We start from the raw sequence: 20,348 nt of genomic DNA, 5'->3' as shown, positions 1-20,348 counted from the left end.
ATTCAAGATTTTCACACACACACACACACACACAGGGTGCGCAGTGTGAAAGTGGTGCAGGAATCATGGAGGAATGCAAATGGGCACATACACCACACAAAACAAACAAAACAACAACAACACAAGTAGTGTGTGTGTGTGTGTGTGTGTGCCTAAGAGGGGCAGTTGATCTGCCTTCGCCTTCGCCTCCTCGATCCTTCGATCCCTGGTGGTGTCAGTGTGTTTGTGAGCGATCGTGGGTGTTGTGGTGGCGGTGTGGGGGGGGGGGGGGGGAGGGTTCCAGTGTAGTTCAAAGTGAAAAGGTTTCCTGCCATGTGCTTTTAAATGGTGTGGAGAGCCAGCAGGGGATGTCCACGGGTTAAAGCAACGCTTCCGAAGGCCCCATTCTGATAGATATGGTTACACACACACACACTAACACACTAACAGACACTCTAACACACTAACACACACACTAACACTAACACACACGTATAGGCACGCATGCACATGCAAAAACATGAAGAAACGCACCGAACAGCTGATATATATTGTAAGGTATTCTCAAAACTGGGGCACTGCGCAGATGGTGGAAAAACAGGCTTCCGGACACGCATGGATTAAGTTATCAACATTTAATGGCAAGAAAAGTGAATCAAACATTCAACGCGCTCTCCCTCGTGTCCAGGCTGCAGGCTCCCAGCTCCACCTGGGAGCTCACAGCCTCCTCCGTCGAGCTCACCTGAAAAAGAGGACGGTCTCTACAAAAACACGCCGTCTTATAATCCTCTCTTGCGCCGTCGAAACGTCACTTCCGGTTCCGACGCTTTCACAATAAGAATCCCGTCAATTAAAGTCACCTTCACAATAAAAGTCTCTTCACGGATTTCAACCGGCTTCGTCAATCTATAATACCAACAGTCACTCTCATGCAATATACATTAATTCTTGCCATTTACATTTGCATAGAGTAAACATTACCCCTATGCTTCATAATACATTAATAACAATATTCTCCTTAATATTGTCTATTATAATATCTTTCTATATGTATTAATTTAAACCATAAAACCTCTGCAGATGTTATCAAAATAAACTATTACAACTTAACAATATACATCAAATATACAATTATGCTTACACACACCAACATATATATGTAAATATATTGATATGTATATATATATATGTACTTACACATAAACAGTCATCTGATATTAACACATCTGGACCGTTAATATATATATATATATATTCCCCTGACGCGCAAGAAAAAAACACAGTCACACACACAAACTCACACACACACACACAGACTAACACACACGTAGAGGCACGCACACACAAAAACATAAAGAAACGCACCGAACAGCTGATATATATACATCAAATGTACATACATGCATCCAAGCTCACACACACACACACACACACACACATATATACATGTATATATGTACTTACACATAAACAGGCATCTGATAATAACTTAGAGAATAGACACAGCTGATGTTACTGCATAAACCAACACATGTGGACCGTTATGTATATATATATATATACATATATATATATATATATATTCCACTGACGCACACGAAAACACACACACACACACACACAGTGGTGGTGGCCCTTTGTGTGCTGACGGGCAGCGCGGCCCAGCCCGGTGGCTGACAGGCATGTGTCTTTGTTAAGCCGGGCCCTGTAATGGCTCTCATATGTGGCCCATTTCCTTCGGGGCCCACAAAGGCACAGGCCCTAACCGCACCGCCCGGGCCCCGGCTAACAGGCTAATTAATGACTGCGAAGCCGCACTCCACCTCCTCCTCCCTCTCTCTGTTCTTCGTTTATAACTCCTCCGTCTCCTCCCCCCCCCCCTTCACTCTTCGAGTTCTTGCTGTTTTCTGATAGTTTTTTTGTTATCCTTTTCAATTTCATCTCGTATCATTTCCCTCGGCGGACAATGCGGCTAACGGCCCCGTTCCGTGAACACAGTACACGCGATTTATATATATATATATGTATATATACACACACACACACACAGTCTCTATCTCTAAATATTACAACTCTCTATTGAGTACATCAAGTAGATTAAGATTTTTTTTAAATGTATTTTCATTCTTTGCTTAGATAGATAATACCTCTAATACATTAATAATACATAGGTAATACCTCTAATACATGAATAATACCTCTAATACATTAATAATACCTCTAATACATTAATAATACCTCTAATACATTAATAATACCTCTAATACATTAATAATACCTCTAATACATAGATAATACCTAATACATAGATAATACCTCCAATACATAGATAATACCTCCAATACATTAATAATACCTCTAATACATAGATAATACCTCTAATACATAGATAATACCTCTAATACATTAATAATACCTCTAATACATAGATAATACCTCTAATACATTAATAATACCTCTAATACATAGATAATACCTCTAATACATTAATAATACCTCTAATACATAGATAATACATAGATAATACCTCTAATACATTAATAATACCTCTAATACATAGATAATACCTCTAATACATAGATAATACCTCAATACATAGATAATACCTCAATACATTAATAATACCTTTAATACATAGATAATACCTATAATACATAGATAATACCTCTAATACATGAATAATACATAGATAATACCTATAATACATTGATAATACCTGTTGAAACACAACTAACGCCACCGGCTTCTTTTCCTGACTAATATAATGTAAAGATATGAGTTTCGAACCCAACGCACACACACACACACACACACACACACACACACAGTACACACACGTGTATGAGAGCTAATGGAGCAGGCAAATGGCTGTTGGGAGGACAGCATCGCCTACGTCAGCATAAATATACGGCTTCGGACACAATGACTCGGAAAGCCATGGAAGGCCCATAACGTGGATTGGACTCACCAGCTATGGAGAATGGCTAACCTTTGACCCCACAATGGCCCAGACTCCAGCGTATGTATATTAACCCTCGTGTTAGCCTATGGAAAAATGCGACAAAGCATACAGCGATTCCGTGTGCTTCAATTAAAATCACCTCTGGTGCTCACATGGGTGCAGCGAGTTTGGTGAAACAAATAAAGCTGAACAAATTCATTATTTGTAAGTATAATGTGTTCTTAAAAGCTGCATTAGGCAAAGGTTTGACCTCAAAGGGACACGGCGGAAAAAACTCAGAGAACTCACCCCGGGTTTATCACGAGCTCGCCAGGCTGCCGTTGGACAACGTGTTGTGCGTTAGCTTGTTTTGTACTCATGGTTGAATGCAGTTATTGTAAGTCGCTTTGGATGAACGCGTCGGCTAAATGACATGTAATGTAAAATGAAGAAGAAAAGTGTCGTTAGCTAGCGGCTTTTTCCGTTAGCCACGTAGGTCAGCATGCTTGATTGGTTTACTACACTGGAGGAGACAATAACAGTTGATTTGGGTTATATTCACGAGAGTAGAAGGAAATATATATTTGTAATAATTTATTGAACACTGGTAGGCTATATTAAGGAAAAACGTTTAGCTCTTTAGTAGCACTTAAATATCACTTTGCTGTTCAGCTTGCTTGAAAATTGTTTTACTTTCTTGTTGTTGAACTCGCAGTTATTGTAAGTCGCTTTGGATGAAAGCGTCAGCGAAATGACGTGTAATGTAAAAAGAAGAAGAAAAGTGTCGTTAGCTAGCGGCTTTTTTCGTTAGCCACGTAGGTTAGCATCCTTGATTGGTTTATTACACTTGAGGAGACAATATGGGTAGAAGTAAATATATATATTTTTTCATAATTTAATGAACACTGGTATATTAAGGAAAAATGTAGCTCTTTAGTATCACTAATTTGGCACTTTGCTGTTTGATTTCTTTGAAAAAAGTTTACTTTCTTGTTGTTGAACTCGCACTTATTGTAAGTCGCTTTGGATAAAAGCGTTAGCGAAATGACATGTAATGTAAAAAGATGAAGAAAAGTGTCGTTAGCTCGCGGCTTTTTTTCGTTAGCCACGTAGGTCAGCATGCTTGATTGGTTTACTACACTGGAGGAGACAATAACAGTTGATTAGGGTTATATTCAAGAGAATAGAAGGAAATATATATATATTTTAAATAATTTAATATACACTGGTATATTTAGGAAAAATATAAATGTAGCTCTTTAGTCGCACTTAAAGGTCACTTTGCTGTTCAGCTTGCTTGAATTTTTTTTACTTTCTTGTTGTTGAACTCGAACTTATTGTAAATCGCTTTGGTTAAAAGCGTCAGCTAAATGAAATGCAATGTAATGAGAAGAAAAGTGTCGTTAGCTAGCAGCTTTCTTCGGTAGCCGCGGTTTTCAAGCTAAGTAGGTTAGCATGCTTGATTGGTTTATAACACTTGGAGGAGACAATAACAGTTGATTAGGGTTATATTTCTGAAGGTAGAAGGAAATGGATATTTTTTATAATTTAATGAACACAGGTATATTAAGGAAAAATACAACTGTTGCTCTTTAGTAGCACTTAAATGGCAATTACAGCTTCAGCTGTCTTGAAAAAATTATACTTTCTTGATTCTTGTTGTTGAGCTCGCACTTATTGTAAATCGCTTTGGATAAAGGCCTCAGCTAATTTAAATGTAATTTAATGTATATTACCCCGCGACCCTAATGAGGATAAGCGGTATGGATGCATAATGGATGGATTAATGTATATTAACCACAAGGGCGCAATGGAAATTTAGCAGTACGCGCGCGCTATTAGCTCAGCTCACGGCTCGTTCGCGGACGGTAATGGTTTACAACTTTTTAAATCACTCTTCAGGAATTACGCATGAACACAAACAAATCATGGGGGCAAATATAACAAAAAATACGGAAAACGTGCCACGAGAACAAATCAAAAGCCAGGGAGATGTTGCCGGTGCCAAATCCTGTCTCGTTGTCAATCAAAGTGTTCATTTAAATATAATATTATTTTAGTTGGGTTTCTTTTCACTTCACGCTGGACTGACACATAGTTTTGGCTACAGTGGGTAACAAAGCCTCACCTTCATGAATTAGCAGATTGTTACCTCAAATGTCATAAAGCACACCGGCCAAATGCACAACCAGACGACTGCATTTCACATTTCTTTCTTTTCCCCCTCCTTGTCAAACACATCGGCGTGCAGACGCACCGCATACGTAGCCGACGCCCCCGTAACCCCGCCGGCCGACCACAAGAGGACCATTAATTCGGGGGAGTGTGCGTGTACACATGTTCCTTGTGACTAGGTGTGTATGTCGATGTGCCCGGTGGGCAGTTAGAGGAAGGGGGCCTTGTGTTTTCTTAGGGGCCGAGCAGAGCGGGGCCTCCGCGGCACCACCTTCCCCAGTCCATTCATCCCCCCCCCCCCACCCCACCCCCCATCTCGGTAAAAGAAGATCTTTGTGTGTTTGCGCTAGTGAAGCAGCCCCAGTCAGTCCCAGTGTTCCCAAAGGAATACAATGAATGGGAGCATTTTGTCCCACTCTATAACTTCCACCCCCCCCCCCGCCCCTCACCCCATCCACTCCCCCCTTCACTTTTCTCTTCTTCTTTTGCCATTCAGACGGACAGACAGACTTGTTTTTATTCTCTCTTCATTCCCTTTTCTCCGTGTCACAAGACGTCAGACAGCTTGTGTGTGTGTGTGTGTGTGTGTGATGAGGGCCTCCCAAGCTATCAGGGTTTTTTGGGGGGAGTGTGACCTAAACAACCTCGTCTGAAGAACCGGTCAGGTGATGAACACATGTAACGGCACGCTTAGCGCACGATGCTAACCGTGTGTGATACGGACGTTGAAAGCCCAAGTGGAAATACAATCGAATTCTGACTTTTTAAAAGAAAGTCTGAAGCCTCAAACATCAGTTTATTCAGTGAAGACCAAAAAAAAATCACAAAAAATGTACGGTCCTCGCAAGGTAAAACACTTCTAGTGGGCCTCATAAAGATACAAAGACATGTACACACACTCAACACACTCTTTTCTTCTTATGGCAAACAAATACATTTCCATAAGGACAGAGCATGCACGCACACATACAGGACCGGTCCTTTGAGCAGTTATGTTCATATTGATAAGTCTGCAGTTACATGATTTACATTCAATACGACTGGAACATAAATGCATCACTTCAGGTCTAATATGGAGATAATGAGGGTTGACAAATCTTTTTATCTAACCATGCATACGTTTTCCCTTCCTTTAACCACAGAGTTTTAATTAACCATGCTGTAGTTTCCAAGAGAAGAAATTAAATAAATAAAACAAATAAGAAGGAGATGTTGAAACTGGATATTTGTATGTTGTCACTAAGCGGGAAATTGTGTCATTTCTTGGAGAAAGCCTCTGATATTAGTGGTTTGCATACCAGATATTTTCATGATACTCATCACGTTTTCTTAATTGTTTAAACGTTTCATCAATCAGGTCTGCAGAGCACAAAAGTGACATCTTTAAGGGGGCTTATTACCTTCGCATTGAAAATGCGGAAGGTTATGTTTTGATCGCCGTGTATTTATTTATTTATTTATTTGTATGCGTGTTCCTCGCATAACAAAAAAAGTTTTAAACCGAATCGCATGAAATTTGGTGGGATAATTGGTTATTATCCGGGGACCATTTGATTCGATTTTGGGATCAATCGGGTCAAGGTCAAGGTCATGGAAAGGTCAACATCTTCTTTTTACCAGAGCACGGTCAATTTGTATCCAATTGTCATGCAACTAATGCCAACATGTTCATAATTCAATGCCCAATCTTGTGATATGCGAAGGTATGCGCTCTACCGAGTGCCCATTCTAGTTTTGTTATATATTCCATTTAAAATCATTGAAAAGCAGTAAATCCTCACATTTGAGACTAACACAAGACAAGACTAATCAGTCGTCATAATCATGTTGATCACTTGTCTGTTGATCTCATCATTGATCGACTTTGGCCGCCCTTCAGGAAACATGAAAGTCAAGAAGGGTCCTGTTCATCTCTCTCTCTCTCTCTCTCACTCACTCCATAAACATCCCGGAGGACGGCCGTCTAACTCGGCCGTGTAGACCCTGCAGTACGAAATGCGGGGAAGTAACCGCACAATATGCTGATTGTGTAAATTCGGACTCTTAATGACGACCTGTCCCAGGAGGACAGAGGGGAGGGGTCAGCCTGGCTAATGAATTGGTACTAAAGGAGATGAATGGAGGTGGGCGGCATTGAATTGAGGTAAAGGGGAAGATGGAGGCAGGAAGAAGAAAAGTGTCGATGTGTGTGTGTGTGTGTTCATCTGAGAGAGCAAAGAAAAGAGAGGGAGAGCAAGACGTTGAATAGAAGACGTGTCATGAGAAGAAAGGGTTAGAGAAACAAACAGAGCGGGAGAATGGAAGAAAAGAAGCCGCGCTAAAAAGTGCGATGAACTAAAAATGTACAAAACGAGGAACAGTGATCTTTAAAAGAATAAACGGGAGATTAAACGGGACGCGAAGATAAGAACAATAAAATGCTTGGGAGAAAATGGGAGATAATCTTCATCAATTTCTTGTTAAAATTATAATTCCTCTTTTCCGCCAGATATCTGTAAGATAAACAAAAACAAATTCAAATATATAGAGAGAGATCTATGAGTATAATGTTTTTTTTCTCTCTCTCTCAGATGGTTGAAAAAAAAAACCTTTAATTGGATTTCAGACGGGAAGTTAACGAGCGAGAAGAAAGATCAAAGGAAGCAGAGGAAGACAGACTGAGGGAGAGGAAACAAGGAAAGGAGACACGGGAGAGAGAGAGAGACAAACACATTTTACAAGAAAAAAATTGAAGCTTCGATAAAGGGAGGAGAGGGAGGAAGGTGAGACAGAGGGAGGAGAGTGAGACAGAGGGAAGAGGGTGAGACAGAGGGAGGAGGGTGAGACAGAGGGAGGAGGGTGAGACAGAGGGAGGAGAGTGAGACAGAGGGAGGAGAGTGAGACAGAGGGAAGAGGGTGAGACAGAGGGAGGAGAGTGAGACAGAGGGAGGAGAGTGAGACAGAGGGAGGAGAGTGAGACAGAGGGAGGAGAGTGAGACAGAGGGAAGAGGGTGAGACAGAGGGAGGAGAGTGAGACAGAGGGAGGAGGGTGAGACAGAGGGAGGAGAGTGAGACAGAGGGAGGAGAGTGAGACAGAGGGAGGAGGGTGAGACAGAGGGAGGAGAGTGAGACAGAGGGAGGAGGGTGAGACAGAGGGAAGAGGGTGAGACAGAGGGAGGAGGGTGAGACAGAGGGAGGAGAGTGAGACAGAGGGAGGAGGGTGAGACAGAGGGAGGAGGGTGAGACAGAGGGAGGAGAGTGAGACAGAGGGAGGAGAGTGAGACAGAGGGAGGAGAGTGAGACAGAGGGAGGAGGGTGAGACAGAGGGAGGAGGGTGAGACAGAGGGAGGAGAGTGAGACAGAGGGAGGAGAGTGAGACAGAGGGAGGAGGGTGAGACAGAGGGAGGAGGGTGAGACAGAGGGAAGAGGGTGAGACAGAGGGAGGAGGGTGAGACAGAGGGAGGAGGGTGAGACAGAGGGAGGAGAGTGAGACAGAGGGAGGAGAGTGAGACAGAGGGAAGAGGGTGAGACAGAGGGAGGAGAGTGAGACAGAGGGAGGAGGGTGAGACAGTCTGCTGTTTTTAAAAGGCATTTTGTTTCACTTCTTCTTCTTCTTTTTTTTTACACTCGTCTCTCAGCGCATCGCGTCTTTATTTGTTTGTTTCGGGTGAACGTCGTTTAACTCTCGTCGATTCGAGCCGTGCCGCTTTCCTTCTTGGAAATGTAGGGTTTTCTCTTATTTGCGTTGGAGCTGTATTTTTCATTGTTTTTATCTCTTTCCACCTCCATCACTCTTTCTGTTCTTTTTATGAAGTATTTTCAGTTCCTTCTTCCTCCATCTTTTTTTTTTTCTTCCTTTTTTGATCACATAACAGTTTTCCCTTTCCTTCTTTTCCATTCCAACATTTCTTTTACGTATATAAGAGTTGTTTTGTGTTTTCTCTCTCTCTCTCTCTCCCTGTCTTCATCGATGTCTCTCTTCCTCGTCTCATCAGGTCCAGGGTCACATGCCTCCTCTGATGATCCCGGTGTTCCCTCACGACCAGCGGTCTCTGGCCGCCGCCGCCCAGCAGGGCTTCCTCTTCCCCCCGGGCCTCTCCTACAAGCCAGGTACACAAAACCAGCTTGACCTCTTGACCCCGCGCTGGAAACACACGTCTTCTGGATAAACATTCACTCCCAGCACGCAAAAGCTACGGACCGTTCTCGTTAACTAAAAAGGGGGAGCGGCTAGTCGCAGTATTTATCTCTTCCTACACACACACACACACACAGGATCCCTGTGTTAATGAGGTGTGTCAGGTGAGGAATGTTCTGGAAATGAGCGAGAGAGAGATTTACAAGCTCGGCGTCGGGGAACAATACATGGGACACAGCGAGGACAGGAATGTCTCTTTTACGGCGCTCTGAAAGCGTGTCGGTCGCACAACACATCTGCAACATGAATTTTCACACTTTCTCACACACACACACACACACACACACACACACACACACACGCGCTGTGTCAAGCACGATCTCCCGACACTCGGAAGACGCGCACAGACAAAACACACGGATTCCGCCCAAAAACGCTCTGAAAGGATCGCCTGCATGTTTCCGGCAATCCACAAACAGGTGGAACCAACACACACACACACACACACACACACACAGTCAAGTACACACCGTCAAGTACAGTCTTTCTTATTGTGGGACTCGCGGCGCCACCTGCTTTCCTTCACATTCCTCCTCCCTGCCCTCCACGCCTCATACGGAATAATACATGTTTACCTCCTCCTGCTCCCGCAAGGCCGCGGAGAGAGAGAGAGAGAGAGAGAGAGGCAGGAATGGAGAGAGGGATAAAAGACATCGCCCGATTCGCTCTCCTTTGACTTCGGTCCGTTCTCGACAAAAAGGCTCGGACACGGAAAGCCTTTTAGGGGCGGGCGGCGGGGGGGGTCGCCGCCGCTCCCCGTGAGTCCGTCCCGACGAGGTCGCCGAGCGTTATTGACCTTCACGAATGCAACCAAAAAAAAACACCCGCGTGACTCTTTGTGTTTCCGTTTTTTTTCCGCCGTGAATGAAAACATGAGCGGCGAGGACGGAGCGGCGCGCTCGCGGAGCAGGGCGCTTCCTGTGAGGTAATCGGCGTGTGTTTTTTTTCTTCCTCTCCCGACAGGTGAGAATTACCCCATGCAGTTCATTCCATCGACAATGGCAGCTGCAGCGGCGTCCGGACTCAGCTCCTTACAACTACAGGTGAGTTACTCGCCTTCTTTTTCTCACATTTGGCGAGGAAAAAAAAAAGCTCAAATCGCCTCAGTTCTCACACCATAAACCTCCTTTTCCTTTTTCCACTCGCTCGGACGTAAACTCAAGTAACCGCGTTGAAGTTATCGTGATCCTTATCGCAGTGTTGTATCAGAGCGGTTACGTCATGTTGGAGTTGGCGACGATGTCAAAGTAAAAGCCCGGCAAAGCAAACTTTAAGAAGGGCCTCTTCAATATCTATGATGATAAGTCAAGTGAGTGTTTCACAACCGGATAAACAACTGTCGCGCAAAGTTTATTCGGAGCTGCAGCCGGGACAAAGGACTGCGAGGGCGATACGCGGCTAATCCCGAGGGCGTGACCGGCCGACGGGAACCCAACGACGATCAGAGTAGAGTCGGCAAATAGAGAAAACACGGCGACGGTAAGGAACACTGGCGACGCCACTTCAACTCGCACTTGTTCTCTAACCTCGAGTTTAAGTGTACAACCAAAAAAAGCCAGCAGCATTTTCATCGAATCAAAAAAACCACAAACGCGTTCGTGCTCCACATCCATTGCAACTCACCGACACGATTGTGATGTCATAGTTATCTGATGCCGGAAACCTTGCTGGTGTGTGTGTGGGCGCGAGAGGCCGAGGCGATTAGCAAGCCTGCGGGGTTTCTGCTAGAGTCAATGTGGGGTTGAGAAAACACCGGAAACATGCAGACCTCAGCTAGGTGTGTCTGCAATGTCATGTTTGATTGAATAAACGCAAACCCGGAAACCCTGTTAGCTCTCTCTTAGCTCTCTCTTAGCTCCGTTAGCCAAGCCCACCAGCTGCTAACAGCTAACTAGGTCTTCCACACAACGGTGAAGAAAAATGAAGCTTCACAGACAATTTCAGGAAGTAATGTCGCCCCTGAGGGATGATGAATTGTAGGTTTCTACTAAATGATTTGCCTGCTGTCATTATCTCCTCCTGCCTTCGGTTCTCCAGTATCAGCTGCTCTATGTTGCAGTAAATGTTCATTAAAAGGGCGATAGGGCAAAATGACGACAACAAATTCAAGCAGGAAGACAAGAAGTTAACTTTGGTATTTTTTTTCTTCTTAAAAACTAAAGCTCTAGAGGGCGACACTAACATGCCAGCCCACTTATCTGCTGCCTGTCAGCTGTGACGGACAAAAGCTGTTATGATGAATCACAAAAGGAATTCCGCCCCACCAGCACAACACCTGGCCCGAGCAATTCATCAAATATTTTATTGCCGCTTGACACCTGTGGTTGGGGGAATAGCATTTATCCATAATGGTTATCATAGAGCATATTTGCAAAGGAGAAGAAAAAAAAATCAGGGGAAGAGGCGTTTTTGGAATTACACAACGCGACCCCGTCACCCCGGCTGCTGTAGATCTGCTATCGGTGGAACGAACAAAAGCCCTCAAAAGCTTTTTCACTGGCAAACAATATTGATTCATCATGTCAGTCATTATAGAATGGCTTCTGGAAGCTTCCAGAATCCTTATCTCGATTTATTCAATTTGCGTTGTGTTTTTTTCCCCCCCCCCGCTTATCGAGGCCCCTCATTAGCCGCTATTGACTTAGCGAAGCGCCGCCGCCGCCGAGGAGCCCGTCTCCACTGCTGGCTTTGAAATGATCAAAAGAGCCTGTCTCTCTTTTACCTCTCACCCGAGCGAGAGGTAGGAGACGATGAATGATGTACGCTCGTTCGCCGTCTTTTAAACAAGCGCCTCGAGACGTGGAGAACGAGAGGCGGGAGAAGAAGAAGAAGAAGAAGAAGAGGGGGAACCGGAATGAAAGAGGAAGCCTCTCGTCGGGGCCGTGGCTGAAATCAAGGAAGACGAGCGGGAAGCGTTTGAGAGAGAGAAAGAAAGAAAAAAACGGTGATTATCTGAGGATTCTTTTTATTTGTGAGACGGAGGCGGCTTCCGGCACGTGTTGGGATATTGTTTTGACAACAATGCCTCAGCCAAAAGCAATCACCACCACAATGTTACCAGTTGCGCGGCTACAGTAACGTGGCGGTCGGACGCGGTCGGCAACTTCCGGCTCACGGAATCTAGGATTCGGATGTAGACGATGGAGACACCTGCTCGGCGGGGCTGCGATCCGACCCGAACGGCCTCGCTTCAATGCCGACTTTGCGAGTGAATCGACGCCTCGACGCCTCCGCACCTGTACGGACTCGGATCGCCGCGCTGCACGGGGGTTGTGTCTTCGCTTTGTGTGTCGGTGAGCCAACATGCGGGGTTTCCCCCCAGTAATTGAGCCATTTGTCTCAAATGTGCCTGGGAAAAAAACAAAAAAATTCTTTTTAGTGTTTGCCAGACGTGTATAATCTCGGTTTGATTGATCGCCGTGACTCCAACATGTGACGATGCATTGATGTCGGATCCATTGATGTCGGATCCATTGATGTCGGATCCCGATGCATCTCGTCTCGACGCGGTTCCTGTACAGGAGCTCATCCCAGATGTTTTCTCCTCATGTCTTTAACTTCGAGGTTCATCCACCTCTGCCACGAAATTCTGAACAGAAACATCGACCTTCGACCCTTCGGCCTTCACGCAGCCATCGTGGTTTCTCTCTCTCTCTCTCTCTGCTTTCTTTAGGAACTCTGCCTTCTTTTTTTTTAAAGAGCGGTCGATAAAAATCTCACGATTATTGTGAGTGCATGTTTTATTTTGTATTTCTTTTAGCCGGGGGAGGCCCTACTTACTCCCGCTAACGTCTTCTTGGATGTATTCATCGCCTGCTCATCAGGCGTGAGAACCGCCCGTGGCCTTCGTGTCAGGTGACGTGTGAACGGAGGCCCTCATTAAAAGGCGTGCCCTCACAGCGTACCGTATGGAATGTGCATCATAGCCTGCATGCAGTTGTCACTCATCATCGCCATCATCATCATCATCATCCGCGATCCAGAGAACGTCTCTTGCCCTCCGCTGCTCGTCCAGCGAACGACTGACGAATTTCGCTGCAAAGGCGTCTTGACACGGCCGTTTCCATGCGGTTCTTAGTCGTTGCTCTCGGCAGCGCTTCTCATTCATAAAAAGTCCAGTGTGTGAAACGGTGCTTTACCCTGTAAAAAATGTAAATGAACAATTACGCCACGTTAGTTCTGCGTCAGCGATCTCCTCGGCTACGTACCGCAGTCCGGAACACGCCAGCTGGCGTCCGAACCCTTTCGATGCTCTGCGCCCAGCACACGGACGGGCAGATGTTTTCAAGCGGACTCTTCCAGATGTTCTGCAGTTCTCTGGCTTCAGACGGCCGGCCCGGTCGAGCGAGGGCGTAGACCGGCGGACAGAACCAGCCGGACGTGAGCCGGCGTCGGCCACCGGAGGGTCTCGGGGACCCTTCAAGTCATTGGAGAAGACGGGAAAGGTTCGCAAAGTAACGGCGCTGATCTTCCCCCTTAGTTTCTTTTACCGGAGACAAAAGCCTCGTCGTGACAAGACCCGAAGGTTTTTTCGTCCGGGCGCCACGGCGTGGGGAACATAGACGGGTGCCGGTTGCTTTCGGAAGCGTAGACCGGTGGATCCCGGTCGAAGAAAGGCCTCAAATACAGTCGCTTGGAAGACGTTGTTCCTGAAATCATCAGACGTCTCTCGCCCTCTGCATTCGATGTTCTGCCCATTTCTGTGCCGTGAGGACGTGGCGGCGACGGGCGAGGAGCGAACTCTTGCGTCCCGGAGGCGTGATGGACAATGGCGGGAAGGATTGGCTTCGGCGAGGAGGACCGGAAGTGAGATACCGGTTATCCGGCCTCTGGGTGTGTACCTCTTTCACCGTCTTGGACGCGGCGGATCCTCCAAGTGCAAAATGTAGCCTGCGTCCAGCACAATGGTACACTCCTCTTCCTCCTCCTCTTCCTCAACCCTGCAAACCTGCTGAAAAAGGCATGAAGCATCATCTGAGATCGATGGCAGGGATTCTCCACCCGGGTCCTGTCGGGACGAGCTGGTTCGGAGTCCCAGGGGAGAACACCCCGGTCCTCGACAGCATCGCCGTCTCCTTCTGGGTTCTTTTATGCCGTTGTCGGCTGAAAAAGCTGCTGATGATCAAGGAGCGCCAAAAATGACGGACAAATCATTTGGATTTTTAGTCAAATTAGCACTAAGGCCAGAGGCCAGTCCGATAGTCCAGACAGCTCCGGAGAGGTCCGAATCTTTGTCAATTTGTAATTTAGGAAATTGCGGCATCGTCTTCCCTCGGGGGGGGGGGGGGGGGAGCGTATAGCGAAAGCTGCGGTCGGCGGTTGTTTACGCAGCACATTGGCCTCGCCGCTCGCTAATCAATCTCAGAGTGTCTCGAAGAAACGGAGAGAGAGAGAGAGAGAAATAAGGTAGGAGCTCTTATTCTCTTCGTCTTTTGTTGGTTCAACGATCCCCATCATCGCATCGAGAATCACTAACAGCACAATACATGTGTGTGTGTGAGTGTGTGCGTGTGTGTGTGCATGTGTGTGTGTGTGTGTGTGTGTGTGCGTCCCGCTCCCCTCAGAGCTGTGAGGATATCAGGCATCACCAGCAGTAACTCCGCGGTCGGGGCTTGATTGACGCGAGAGAGAGAGAGAGAGAGAGCGAGAGAGAGAGGCCTCGCCGCCAGCCACCCGAGGCACATTCTTACGGGGGTCTCATATCAGCCGGTGGGGGGGTTTGCCCCCCCCCCCCTCTCTCTCTCTCTCTCCTTCTTCCCCCTCTCTCGCTCACCCGGTGCCTTTTCCAAGGAAAATAAGCGGCGTGACATCGGGGGGGTTTGTTTTCAGCGGGCGAGGCTTCCCTTCTGTTTGTGTTTAATAGATCGCTCCCAGAGAAGTGGAAAGAGGGACGGCCAACTTCTTCCTCTCTTTTTTTTTCCCGGAGGCCCCGAACCGCCGATTCTGGCGCTCCGGCGGCGAAGCGACGGTGGTCTCGAGTGTGTGTGTCTCTCTCTCTGACTCTCTCGCTCTCTCTCTCTTTCATTCTCCATTGAGCACTCGTTGCTTTTTGGATCTCTGGTCCCGGGAGGCCTCGCAGTTTTGACTACAGGGAAATCAGATCTCACAACACTGTGGGAGTGTGAGGGGGGGTCAGCGAGTAAAAAGAGAGAGAGAGAGAAAGGGAGATGGTGGAAGATATATTTTTGGAACAAAACCGAAGAGACGGAGAGGGGAAAAAGAGAGAGAGATCAAACGAGGGAGACAAAGAGTATAGATGAGGTGAGAGCAACGAAATGAGAGGAGAGCAGGAAAGAGAGAGAGAGCGAGAGGAGGGAGGGAGGGAGTCGGCGTGAAGGCCAGCCACGTCGGGGTGGTTTCTCCTGAGGACTCATTGATGCTGCGCGGCGTCGAGCCGGCTGACGGGCGGCTGGAGGACTCGGCTCGTCACTCTTTGATTTTTCTTGTCGGATGGAAAATCGGTGCAACGTTTTCTCTTTTTTTTCGTGTAATGATTTCATGCGACCCTGAAGGCGTCCGGCGTGTAGCTTACAAATCATTATTTCTGAGTTATTTCCTGTTATTTAAGTGTTCCGCAGTCGACTCTTGACCAGGATAGTTGCCGTACGACTAAACCCACTTCAACGTGAACAGCCAGAATCTCTTTGTTTTTTGGGGGGGATTAAAGTCAGGGAACAAACTTCTCACGTCTCGAGCAGTTTGTGATTCAAAGGTGAAACAGAAAGTAAAGAGTAAGTTATGATGGGAATCAGGACTGGAATGCGATGGATCGATTTCACGATATTTAACGGCAAGAAGTTTAAACAAAAGTTTAACAAACAATCAAAGCTGTTGCTGGCTACCGGAGGTCAAGACGAAAGAGAGATTCCCACTGCACAAAGAGGTGTTGGTCGTCAGCAGCCAATCAGCTGCTCTCAATAGTTAGTCTTCAACACCTCCTCGTTGGCTAGAAGTCCGTTATCGAAATGGAGGTCAAACGTCACGAACCCCACAACGTCACTTCCGGTCAAACTACTTAAAACGGATTTTCACAATAAAAGTCCAGTATGTTATTCTCCGGATTAAAATAACATCACGGGCTTTAACCGGCTCCGACATTTCTGAAGTACTAACATTCATTCCCATGCACATAAATATAAACATACATATAAACATACATACAGTATATACATACATATAAACATGAATATATACATACATATAAACATACATATAAACATGAATATAAACATTCATATAAACATACATGTAAACATACATATAAACATACATATAAACATACATACAGTATATACATACATATAAACATGAATATAAACATTCATATAAACATACATGTAAACATACATATAAACATACATATAAACATACATACAGTATATACATACATATAAACATACATATAAACATACATATAAACATACATATATACATAAATATAAACATACATATACACATACATATACACATAAATATAAACATACATATAAACATACATACAGTATATACATACATATAAACATAAATATAAACATACATATAAACATACAAACATATACACATAAATATAAACATACATATGAAGATACATATAAACATACATATACACATAAATATAAACATACATATGAAGATACATATAAACATACATATAAACATACATATAAACATACATATACACATAAATATAAACACACATATGAACATACATATACACATAAATATAAACATACATATAAATATAAACATTACCTCTTGCCATTTACATTTTATCATCACACAGTCAATACAGTAAACAGTCTTTCCCTAATGCTCTACAAAAATTCATAATTCAGTCATAATAATATTCTCCCTAATATTTCCTATTATAATATCTTTCTATATGTATTAATTTAAAGCATAAGACTTCCTCTATGTACATGTGCAAAATACAAATAAACGATTACAACTTCAGAATTACAAAAGCTGACATCTATTTTTTTAAATTGTGGATCCACGTTGTTTTTTAAATAAAGGAAACCAGCTTTTAATCGTGAGCCGGACATTTAAAAGATTATTTTCCAACATTCATAACCAATAACTGCATTTCCTCTCCAGATCGTCGACATCAGACTCAAAGACGTTCCTCCAGCTATTGTTTTGGATTTATTTCCCGATTGCAAATCGATGTGCAAGCTGCTCACGGCATCTGCTGAAGGAATAAGTGTCAGAGACGAATTGTAGATCATTTATTTAAAATTAAATAATAATGTTTTGCCGGAAGGTCTTCGTCAGCACAAAACAAATCTTCCAAAAAATTTAACCTCAGAAGATGCGAGCAATACCAGAGGGAGGATGTAGACCATAAACTAAAAAGACACACACACACACACACAGGATCAAGGATGTTGGGGTGTCACGGGACTTGAAGAAGGAAAAGCCACCGACCGGCTCCGTGACGTTAATAGCTTGTCGTTTTTTTTGCTCTTTTTCCTCCTCCCCGCAGCAGCTGTACGCCGCCCAGCTGGCGAGCATGCAGATGTCCCCGGGGGCCAAGATGGCGCCCCTCCCTCCGGCGCCCACCTCCTCCGGCCCGATCTCGCCCTCCGCCGTGAAGAGCGAGAAGCGAGCGTCCAGCCCCGTGGCTCACGTCAAGGTGAGTCCATCGTGTGTGTGTGTGTGTGTGTGTGTGGGGGGGGGGGGGGGACACACCGTGTGTCTGTGATGCTCAACAAGTGAGAGGAAAGATTGAGTTCAGGGTAACCGGGAAAAAACTAAACTCCCAAGAATAAAAGAAACCGGGCCGAGCGAAAAGCGAGAGGCTGGAAATGTGGAAGTTGTTGAACCGGCTCTTCACCGCCGATTAGAAAACAGCGTATCTACAAAAAGACACACACACACACACACACACACACACGGGTTGACGCACACAGACGCACGCTCACAAAGTGACACTGGCGCTGGCTGCTGTTTGGCCGGGGGCCCAGACCCAGAGCGCACGCCTCATCTTTACTCCACGACCAGGCGGTAATGGGAGCCACATGTGTGTGTGTGTGCATGTGTGTGTGTGTGTGGCACAGCTGCAGCCGGCGACACAATAGGCCGGCGTCAGAGCTCACTCCAAACAGTATTACCTCGCCCCCCTCCCCCCCCCCCTCTCTCTCCTCTCAACCTTGGCATGCGACCTGCAGCCCCCCACAAAGCCAGTCCTAAACTCCCCTCCCTCTCGACACCGCCCTCGGCCTCCACGTTTAGATCCACGTTCATTAGGCGCTCGAGAGCCGCGCTGACGTGAGTTACGCCACAGTTACTTTTTGGGGGGTTTTCCTCCCAAGGGAATTCCTGCCGTGGGTCCGTGTGGTCGAGAAAAAAACCTTTTGTCTAGAAATAGAGGAATTTGGACAAAGGTGCCCCTTGTTTAGACGAGGGGATACACTGCACCCCCCCCCCCCCCCCCCCATCAAGTTCACAGAGGTTAGCGGTGGAATTCATTTATTGAAGCCGGTCGGAGGGGGCGGAGCTTCACTTTGGACAAATGTCAGGCAGCTATCGTCTTCTTCTCAGGTTGAGATGTGGAACCCAGAAACACGGAGTCGACCCAAATATACGTCGGAACTGCAAAACACGGAGATTCACACATGCGCACAGAACAATACTTTTTTCCTATTTCTTGGGAGTTGTTCATGATCCGATGTGAAAGGTCAAAGGTCAGGTCAAATTAGTAATTTGTGATATCGGGCTGTACAAAATGAACTGAATTTAATTTAATTCATAAATATATTGGATTCACTAATGCACACGGAAGGATTTTACAAATATGCAGAAGGAATATCTTCGTGAAACTGACCTGACCCCCCCACACACACACACACACACACACACACATACTGCATCCGCACCAAAGTTCGACCCTCCGACGCCTCCGGTGTGTTCAGGAAATCCGTAAACCTCGCAACACACCGCGGGAACAGATTTGAAAAGTTGTTTTTAATCTATATTTCTATTGTTTGCGATAATCTTGTCGTTGTTATGAATTCTTCTGATCTCCGTGCCCTCCCCCCCCCCTCCCCCCCCGACAGGAGGAGGCGTCCACGCAGCCCCTGAACCTCTCGGCCAGACCCAAGACGGCCGAGCCGCTCCGGTCCACGACGTCCCCGACGCACGGCCCGTTCTCCGGGAGCAAGTCCAGCCCGACGGGCGCCGCGGCGGGGAAGGGCCGGAACGCCTCTCTGGGTGGGTAGACCCCACCGTGTCTCACACACACACACACACACACAAGCAAACATGGCCGCCGCCGCCACCACCGCGCTCACAGTGGTAAACAAAAACATCACCCGCCCTGAACACCTCCCTCCTCCTCCGCCGCCGCCGCCACACACAGACACCTCGACGAGACCTGTGCGTCTACTCGCGCATGTGTGTGTGTGTGTGTGTGTGTTTTACAGGAGGCCAAAGCCCTGTATTTAGCCCCAATCAAAACCCCAGCAGCGGAAGCAGTGAAACCCGGGCGCACGTTCATTTGTTTTTTAAGAGCTTCCTCACATCATGCAGACCTGCGATGCCCCGGCCTCTGCTATCTGTTATTAAGGCCAATCTCAACCCTCTCATTAGAAAAAAAAAACAGAAAAAAGAAACCCATTTGGAGTGGCTTTGAGGACGCGACGCTAACTTTTTTTTATTTTTTAAATGGCCACCCAAGCATGCGCTTCCTCCTCCTCCTCCTCCTCCTCCTCCTCCTCCTCGTCTGCTCATTAAAACCAGAGAGGAGGGCGACGGAAACTTTGCACGCGTCTAGTTGTTTATTTATTTTTTTGCATCGGCTCCACAAGTGCGAAGACACACAAACAAGAGGGGGGGGGGGCGTGGAAAAAACCAACATCGCCGACATTTGAAACCCGAATGCAGGCCTAATTTTTGGGGAATTTGTACGCAGACGTTTGGAATTTTTGGAAAATTGTTAAAATGTAAACATGAGAGGGGGGGGGGGGGGGGGGGATGAGTGAAAACATTTGGAACCCGATAAGATTTTTAAAAAAATTCCTTTTGATGTTTAAGCCGAATTTTTTAAGCCGAATTTGTACGCAGACTTTTGGCATT

General features: G+C 45.9%; 1 protein-coding gene across 2 annotated transcripts in view; it reads left to right on the top strand.

Moving 5' to 3' along the window:
* LOC130194992 (transcription factor Sox-6-like) overlaps positions 1-20,348 on the top strand; it is a 116,685-nt gene that overhangs the window by 82,080 nt on the left and 14,257 nt on the right. For both annotated transcript variants that reach the window (XM_056416219.1, XM_056416217.1), the window contains 4 exons: positions 9,070-9,184; positions 10,236-10,315; positions 17,758-17,907; positions 19,331-19,484. In XM_056416219.1, coding sequence (XP_056272194.1) covers positions 9,070-9,184; positions 10,236-10,315; positions 17,758-17,907; positions 19,331-19,484 — 499 coding nt within the window. The remainder of the gene's footprint in view (positions 1-9,069; positions 9,185-10,235; positions 10,316-17,757; positions 17,908-19,330; positions 19,485-20,348) is intronic.

The sequence above is a fragment of the Pseudoliparis swirei genome, chromosome 6, assembly GCF_029220125.1.
Source record: "Pseudoliparis swirei isolate HS2019 ecotype Mariana Trench chromosome 6, NWPU_hadal_v1, whole genome shotgun sequence".
NCBI lineage: Eukaryota > Metazoa > Chordata > Actinopteri > Perciformes > Liparidae > Pseudoliparis > Pseudoliparis swirei.
This window is presented reverse-complemented; position numbering and strand designations above follow the sequence as displayed.